At 48.9% G+C, this 8,874-nt stretch overlaps 1 protein-coding gene across 1 annotated transcript in view; it reads left to right on the forward strand.

Moving 5' to 3' along the window:
• Positions 1-153: 153 nt before the first annotated feature.
• Positions 154-8,874, forward strand: part of NFKBIE (NFKB inhibitor epsilon) — a 23,444-nt gene continuing 14,723 nt past the window's right edge. Inside the window, exon 1 of the mRNA XM_031060274.1 lies at positions 154-176. Within this exon, the coding sequence (XP_030916134.1) occupies positions 169-176 (8 nt within the window). The 5' untranslated portion in view covers positions 154-168. The remainder of the gene's footprint in view (positions 177-8,874) is intronic.

Here is an 8,874-nt window from a genome sequence, read left to right on the forward strand (position 1 = left end):
GGTGACCTTGAGGCGCCGGCCTGTAGCGGAGAGGGAAGGAGCCCGGTGCAGAAGCCCCTCCCGAGCCCCACCGGGAGCGGAGCTGCCGCCCGGGATGTCGGGGAAAGCTGCTGCTCTCAGCCGCGCCGAGGGGTCGTCAGGCTGTCTTCGGTGCCAGCTGGCCAGCTGATGGAGAGGTGAGGGGTCCCGTGGGTTTTCCTTCCCTCGGGATGAAGCGGGAGAACCGGGAGCACTTTACATGTGCCCCGTCTGCTTTTCTGATCTGTGGGCACCCCAGCTGGTCGGGGGAAGTGGGGCAGTGCTGACCGTGCTGGCACTCACGGAAATCTTTAGGTTGGGCACGATCTTCCCTGCCGTGATCTGCACCGGTTCTCAGCTAGCTATTGCAGCTTATTTCTCCACAGAGCTAACATGCTTGGTTACACGGATGAGTGGAAAAGTCTCTTCAGACCCTCAGCCTAAACTGACTGGGGGGACACAGAGTTTGGGAAGGGTCTGTACTTGTCAAGATCTGGATATTGCAGGTACAGCCCAGCTTCCTTGACAGTCAGGAAATCAGGTGTCTCTGCAGGTGTTCCCCAGACCCAAACTGGGGAGAAGCATAAGCTGCAGAATTTGCTGGAAACTTCTTCTCTTTTTCTGAGCTCTGAGGCTCAGCCTTGGTGATGGGATGATTGGCATGCCCTTGTCCACTGTTGCCTGGGATGAGGAAGGAACAGTGTGTAGGCCTGATGGTCTCACTCAAGGAGATGCATCCGAGGGGAATTGCCAACCCCTACTTCTTCTGGGAATAGATGTGATGGCCGGGGGTGCTGCTGAAGGAGCTCATCTTCAAAGGAGGCTGGGGATGTGTTTCCTCTCGCCTTTCCCCTGTTTCCATGGGAACAGCAGCAAGCAGGAGCAGCCTGCTTGGAATTTCACTGCCTACCGCTCAGACACCCCCTGCCCAATCATCCCAGCAGACTTTGGCTCTTGAGGGTTTCAGACCCACCCTGACGTGATGGATCCCATGCTCCAAGGAGAGTTCATCCATGGATGTGTGTCATGGCAGAACAAGGCAAAGAGGCACAAGGCCAGAGCTGCCACAATTCCTGTAGCAGTATGTTATTCCATGCACACTAACAGACAGTTGAAAATAATTTGCATTCTTATATGCATTTCTGCTTTTTATAGGATGTGACCTCAGCTAGACCAAAAAGTGCCTGAGGGATGATGTCCCTCCAGGAACAGCACTGGCTTTATCTCAAATATGTGAATATCACACAAAAAGAGCAAAGCAGGAGGGTGAAGAGGGGGGAGAGGTGGTACAAGTTTATGCCTTTGCATTTAATAGTCCATGGTGTCTTTTTCTCCAAGGAATTTGTCCATTTACTTTTGAATTTGTTTTGATTTTGGACTTGTAGATGCTTCATGCATTCTGTGGCAAGGAGTTTCACAGCATACCCACAGAGCTTCCTTTGATGTGCCCATCCTGGGCTTTTTATCCACTATGACTAACCCTTGGGAAGCAGGCTGCTGCCACCCTTGTGGAGCTACCCATAGTGCAATTTATCCTCCACTGGTGGCTACTGGTGAGACAGAGGTAGAGTTTTTTGTGTCAGGCATCTTTGATACAGGTCCTGGCAGCATATCTTGGAGACAACACTGTCAAGCACATCACCAGCTGTGCTATTTTTGAGATGAAGTGGCAGAAAAGAGGTTGTGTGCCCTGCTTTGTCTGAACTGGAGTTGTATAAGTTCTCAGCCACTTTCTGAGGAAAACAGGCATGTGGCAGATTTGGACCCTCAGGCAGGTACCCAGAAGCATGGCTGAAAATGTGCAACAAAGGGCACAGGACTCCCAGGAATGGGAGAAATAAGAGTATATATGATGCTTAGGCCTTTCAGAAACTAAAGCAGGATGGACAGCATCCAAGATTGTGTTCTGTGTCATGATCACAGGGAGGACCCAGAAGCTGTAATTACAACACGCTGCCTGATCCACTCAACCCTTCTGTTCTTGGGGGCAAGAGACAAAAATTTGTGAGATTTCTGTCCAGTTATTCCTGTAGGTTTCAGGATGCTCTAGTGGAAAATCATGTTGGAGAGCAGGATACTTCTGGGATGGAGGCCTTTCTGATGTGACAAAATGGTTGAAAGAAGCAGGAAGGCTTTTAAGAAGACACAGCAACTGAAGTAGAGGTGGTGCCCTTACCAATAGGTTTGTTCTCCAGAAACCCTGTATCTGCCACCCTGCAGAGACATTCATATCTGTTCCAAGCAAGCATAAAGCATGACATCACATTAGCAGGATTCGTTCACTTTCCATAATGCATCAAACCGCAAAAGGTCTTGCTCTTCTGTCTCTGGTAGTTACAGAAAATAGCCTTTTAGCTCTTGCTTAAATATGTTATTAGTTCTTACCCATGCAGCAAACTTGCATTCAATTTCTAGAAAAAAAAAATGATGGAGGCTGCATTTTAAACCAGATGGCGATAGATAACCTATCCTTGTGCTGGTATTTGTAGCCTGAATATAAAAATGGATTTCGCAGCATCATATAGATATATATATCACTGTGTTTAGCTTTATTTTTTCCAATAGACCAAGTGTGATCAAGATTCAGTCTTTTGTTCCAAAGCAATCAATGATTCTTAGCAGTGTGCTGCTTTTTGTCTCTTTAGAAGATGCGTGGCAGAGAATCCCCTCATGTTAGGATGCAGGATTTTCTATGCTCAGAAATTAATGCCTATTCAATTTAGAAATTTCAAGGATACTTTGTGCTGGCTGCCTGAGCCTTCCAGAATGTGTCACTCCAATTAAATTACTCCTTATTAATGCAACAAGGGGAATGTGGGTAAAGGAATGCGCCTCTTGCTCCAGTTAACAACATCCCTTTGCCACTGCTGGTCGCTGGTGTTGACTGTCTGAGTGCCATGTACCTCTGCAAGATTTGTCCTCAAGGAAATATGTGCCATTAGTTGTGTTTTCATCTGCAGCACTCAGACTTCATGTCTGCTGGGAGGAGAGTCAGGTGTGCTTTTTTATTGTGGGAAGGAAACCCCAGGAGTCATTAATTGGTGACTGGGGAGCTCATTTCTGTTTAGCATCACCAGCAGGGGTACACATCACGACTGCAGTCCCCAAACACTCAAAATCTCAAACCTCACAAAGTAGGTGGGTTTGTAGCTGCTGCTCTGGGGCACATTTCACTGAATAGAATTGCTGTCATTGAAAAGTCTTTGATCCCCGCTCTGATCCTTTCTTTTCCAACAGGCTGCCTGTATCCAGTTTGTTTGTTTTCCATCCAGCCTCATGAGAGTCTATTTTGTCATCATCACAGCTTTTGTGAGGCTCCACAGAGGTTTCTGGGTCAGGTTAAATCACTTTCCTCTCTGCAGTAGCCCAGCAGGATACCCAGGGCCCTCCCTCACATCCCCCCTAGGAATGAAAAGCGGATTCAGCACTGCCCAGATGCTGTTTGACAGTCCTCAGGACATTTTGTCCGATATAACTCCAGAGCAGCAGCAACCACCCCAAGTGCCTGGAAACTGAGCCAAATCCTCCCTTGCCAAATGCTTTGTTCTCACTTAAATTTTTGGCCCATCACCCCCAGAAAGGAATAAACCACAGAAACTAATGGCTCAGGGAATTTAGTCTATCTCAAGTCCCAGGAGTCACCTCCCTAAAAGCAGAAAGTAGGTTTCTGTTGCAGTTTGCCTTCCCCACACTGAAGGGTAGGAGTTGACATACCCTGACCTGGAGAAGCATCCCTGTCCCACCAAGATCTCCCCATGGATTTGGCTGGCAGGGAAGTTGCTGTTCTAGGGAAAGGACTAAATCCCACTGCATGCTTAGGGGTCGTTGTATAGGCCAGGTCTGTCAGTCTGGCCAAGGTCCTGGGGAATGGCTGCAATCCTGCTTTCTGTGTGCCCCATCACCTGGGCAGCACAGACTCATCCATCACTTTTTCATGGTGTCAGAGCTGCTCTGTCCAATGGGATGGCCACCTGCTCCTGCTCAGCACCTGAATATTTCAAACAGCTCACTCACCCCCACCTCCTCTCCCTGCCACTCTGCTCACCCCTCTCCCAGCCCCTGCTTGGGCTCCTCGCTTGTTTTCAGTAGAGTGGCTCCACCAGGCCTGTTCCCAACTCACTCTGATGCAAGTGTGGAGAGACACAAGCCCTAATTGAGTCTGGCAGCTGGGAGGTTTAACTCTCCTGAGAGCAGAGCCGAGCTTGCCTGAGTAATACCTAGCCACTTGGAGCACTGCTAGGAGACAAGGACTGGGCTAGTGGGGGTGCAAGGCTGCAGTGAGGGGCTGAGGTGATGCAGAAAGCAGCTCAAGCAGAATCAACTCAAAAATGAAAGTTAACTCATCCTCCCTTCTACCAGCCATCAGGTCCAGTGCAGCAATGCTGAAGCCCAGGAGCAGCACAGGCAGCATCTGTCCTGTGCTCTCTGGCAAGGTGAGCCGAGGGATGCTTGGGTGGGTTGAGGTTTTTGTTTTGTCTTGGGTAGTCTCTGCCAGATGAACTGTACTTAGAGAGTCATGAATAAATGATAGCCCTGCGATGGAGCACTGTCTTCCACAGCTATTCCATGGGGAGGGAGGAGCATTCTTCATTAGAGTGATGTGGCCAGACAGAGGTTATCAGAGCCACCCTCTGAAGTGAGTGTGTCTCATCACTAGCTATAAAGAGAGCCCCAGGTGACAAGATTTCTCACCTAGGGCACAGTTTCACCATCTATTTAAGCACGGTTTTATTATCAGGTCTCCAAAACCATCTGCCACTCCCTCCCCATTCATAACCACATCTGCCACTCCTTTGGGAGAGCTCTGAGCGCACACACACACACACACACACACACACACACACACACACACACACAAATACATAGCATGGCCTATCAGCTGTGCATTTGCCCAGATGCAAGCAGAGAGCGTTGCTGCAGCAGCCACCAGGCTGACAGGAATTACACAAGAGGGATATAATTCAGAATGAAGTTTTGTTAAAATATCATGGGGTTTTGTTCATTCACTTAGTAAGGTTGAGGATTTTTAGTGCATCTTTATACCAATCACTTTCTGTTTGCGGAAGTGAATGCTGAGAGTGGAGTGAGTTAGGTGTGATCTCCATTCAAGGGATTAACTAATCCTCTTGTCCAACTTCCTACACATCATACACACAGTGAACAACAGAAGGAGATAGAAACTTCCCTGTTCACTGGGACTCTGAGCAACAGTGGGAATCTTCTCAGGAAGGGCGTCAGCTGGGCAACTTGCCGACCACCTACCACATGCGGACAAACCTGATCTGCTCCGGCTTGTGTCACCACAATGGCACGATGGCTCCCATACATTCCAGGAGCGCACTGTGGAAGTATGAGAGGCATCCAACACAGACTGCAAGGAGAAAAATTCTGGCTAGAAATAATCCCATATTAAAAAAGCAAGCAGATGCCCAGAGCAGCATCCCTGGAATGATTCAAAGTGACCCTGTGACTTCAGCCAGACTTACCAGGAGAGGGCAGCCAGTGCTTTCTGGGCTGACTACCCCAGAAAATGGGTGCCCGAGGAAGACCTGCTTTGCACTGTTGGAAAGCTTGGCCTTGCTTCTGGGCATAGGTTCTCAAAAAGTCATGTTCCTCCTTTCCTTTATTGGGGCAGAAAGTGAAGCGACCCAGTTTGGTGCACTACAGAACTGATTTGCTGTCAGATATGTGAAACCACTGTCAGAGCAGAGAGTCTGTTGTCTTTCCTGCAACTTTCATCCTCTTCCAGGGCTTCTGCTTCCCTTGAATGCCCAGCTCACAGGCTGAGCTCTCTGAGCTGGAGCTGGAGCTCCAGACAGAGGTCCAGGTTGTTGCTTGAGGTGCCCAGCAACATCTCTGGTGGGGAGAATGCAGAAGGAGCTTCCTCAAATGGGGATCTAGCACCTTTCTTGTGGACTCAGCATTTCTGATTCTGAGGATGAGGGAAAAGAGCTGCATCCCCAGGGAATGGGGCAGCTCAGTGCTCATGTGGGATGAAAGCTGTGCAGTGGACAGTCTGCATGGGGGGAAGGTAGCACCAGGTAGCACCACTTGCCTGGTGTGAATTATTGTGGCAATAACTGCTTATCACAATTTCAGGTAACCCTGTTGCTTACAAATGACAGGACCACAGCCAGTAATTAAAGGGCCATTATATTTTCTCAGATCAGACACAGACTGGGTATAATTTGCCTTTCTCCATCTCTCTCAGCTGCATTTCACTTATTTTACCCAGTTAACAGCTCAAAGAACAGAGAAGATGCTGGTGCCAGGCCAGCCTTTGTTTAATTTAGTCAGTCAGAGGGCTGTGCTTGGGGACAGGACATTATCTGGGACAATACCCGGGGGTCTGGGTAGCCTAGGGATTGCTTCCCATGTCCATGCTCTGACCTGATGCTCCTCGCAGCGCGGTGTGGTGGGAAAGCGCTGCTGCCTTGAACAGCGTGTGCTGGCACTGACCTCTAGTGGGAATAGATCCCTTCCTCTTTAGATTTCCCCTGCAGTTTTAACCATTTTAAGTGACACATACTAAAGGGGACTGGAGAGACCCAAGAATCAGAGCTTCGTTTCTTAAAACCTTCAAAACTAAATCAGAACATCAAGATTTGCCTCATAGTAGATTTAATTATTTTTAATCCCTCTACCTTGCCTTCAATACATTATATATAGATATTTATGTATATGTGTATCTCTCTGTATTTAAAGCCTCTGAAAATAATAGAGGTCCAAAACTTGCACAGCCAGGCAAAAATTTCTCTGTTAGGAAGAGAGCATGAAAGGGAGCCCAACCCTCACAGAATGAGTAACAGAAGGCAAATAATGGGGCAAAGTGGACAAGTTCCTCTTTCAGACTTTCCAGTAAAATTGTCTGAAAGGTTAATAGAAGCACACCCAGTCACAAGAGGGGTGGCAGGAGATGGTGCCTGAGCTGGGTGTTACTGGGTGCAGTTGAAAGGTCAGAGCAGAGGGTGGCTGCCCATGGATGCCTGGGGGGCATAGCTGATGGCAATGGGGCACGCCTGGTCTCTGCTGCAGCAGACCACAGCAACACAGCCCTGCCACAGCACTGGCCAGCTGAAAGAGTTCAAGGCTCACATTAAGGAAGCTGCAAGATCACAAACTCCAGATAAATTCACATCAGCAGCAGAGGAAGGCCACTTCCAGGGGCTACTTGCTAGACAGAGATGTAGACAGCTTGCAAGGGACTGGACTGTAGAGTCCCCAGTGATGGGTCTTGAATTGCCTCTTTCCTAGAGCAGGTCCAGGGCTACTACTCCAGGTTCTGTGCTTTGGCTGAACTGTTCCTGGACATGTGCTAGTCTTGGAATCAGGATCCACACTTATTTCCCAACTGGAACAGCACATCACAATATAATCAAGGTGTGACTGATGCTTAATGCAAAGATAAGCTGCAATTAGCTGACAGAAAAATTAAATCTTTGTGTATCACCACATAAGTTTGTGTTGATTTGACCATATATCCACAGGAAAGTGTACAAGGACCCATTCCATGATGGAACTGCATCTAGTATGTTACTAGAGAAAATGGCAAGGGCATTTAGGAAGGCAACTGCTGGATAACCCAGTAGTAGTTGGGTATGGAAAGCTGAAAGAATAGAAATTCTGCATGAGGATCAGGAGCAACAGCTACAAGTGGAGCTGGGATGCAGCCACCACCAGGGTGTGAGAGGGAGTGACATGGATATATGGCCCAGATCCCCACACTGCACTGAACTGAACAGAGCTGACAGACGTGGGAGAAGCTCCTTTCCCTCGGTAATTGTAATCTTGCAGTGACACAGTGCCAGAGACACAGAAACAGATCCTGAGCATGGGAAGAAAACTTGTGACTGGAAGTCATTGACGCCCAAAGAGACTTATCTGTCTCCCTGCTGCTGCCCTCACATCCCAAAACCTTTCTTCCTACAAACCCAAAGCAGCAGCTGCAGTGTGGGATAAGGAAATATTTAGCATATGGCTCCTATGATTCCATCCAGTATGATTCCATCCAGTATGATTCCATCCAGTATCCATCACCAAGCTCTTCCCAGGTAAGCTTCCTTGCAGGAGATTGTTCCCCTCCTGCTCAGATTAATTGGAAGAATGGGCATCCTGCAGAGACAGAAAGTCCTCTCAAGCAACAAATGCAAAAAGTGAAATTGATTTTAAAGTGTCAGCTGTGTTCAGAGCTATCTAGTTTGTCTTTTGAGGAAAGCCCACTGTTTGGGACACTGGAAAGTAATGACATCTATGCAGATCCATAGGAGTTTTGGCATTGGGAAGAGAGCACTGAAATGCAGTCTGGTCAATCATTCACAGGCAGTGAGCTGGGCCTTCATTCGACCTTCTATTCTCAGCTTTGATCTCTATTTCTGGGCTGCTCTTTTGTGAGCCCTGGTAGCCACTCTGGGCTTTGAAAGAATTTCTATTTGCCCCACAGAGCAGTGGTGAGAAGCGGCTGGACCCAGAGGCTTGTGCAGCCAGCTACAGTGACGTCCTGGCTTTCCCTGTGAAGGCAGAAGAGATGAGAAGGTGTCTCTGGGTGGAACAGTTTGATGTACGCACACGGGAAAGGGGAACGCCTTGTTTGCACCTCTGCTGCAAGTGGCATCCACCATATTGTTTCCCACGGCGCCTGTGGCTTCACCCAGCACCTGCACAGGCTGCAGCATCCTCACCCACACACCGCCTGCTTGCACAAGGTCCCGCTCCCTGCCCTGGCAGACCTGCCTGCTATTTAAAGAACCCAACCCAGCCGGGCAGGGGGGAGGCAGGCCCAGGACGGACCGGCGTGCACGGCCCGGCCCAGGGCAGCGCAGCGCTGCCGCCTCCCTGCCCCGCGCACCCCGGATGCCG

Source organism: Geospiza fortis, unplaced genomic scaffold, assembly GCF_000277835.1.
Source record: "Geospiza fortis unplaced genomic scaffold, GeoFor_1.0 scaffold41, whole genome shotgun sequence".
Lineage (NCBI taxonomy): Eukaryota > Metazoa > Chordata > Aves > Passeriformes > Thraupidae > Geospiza > Geospiza fortis.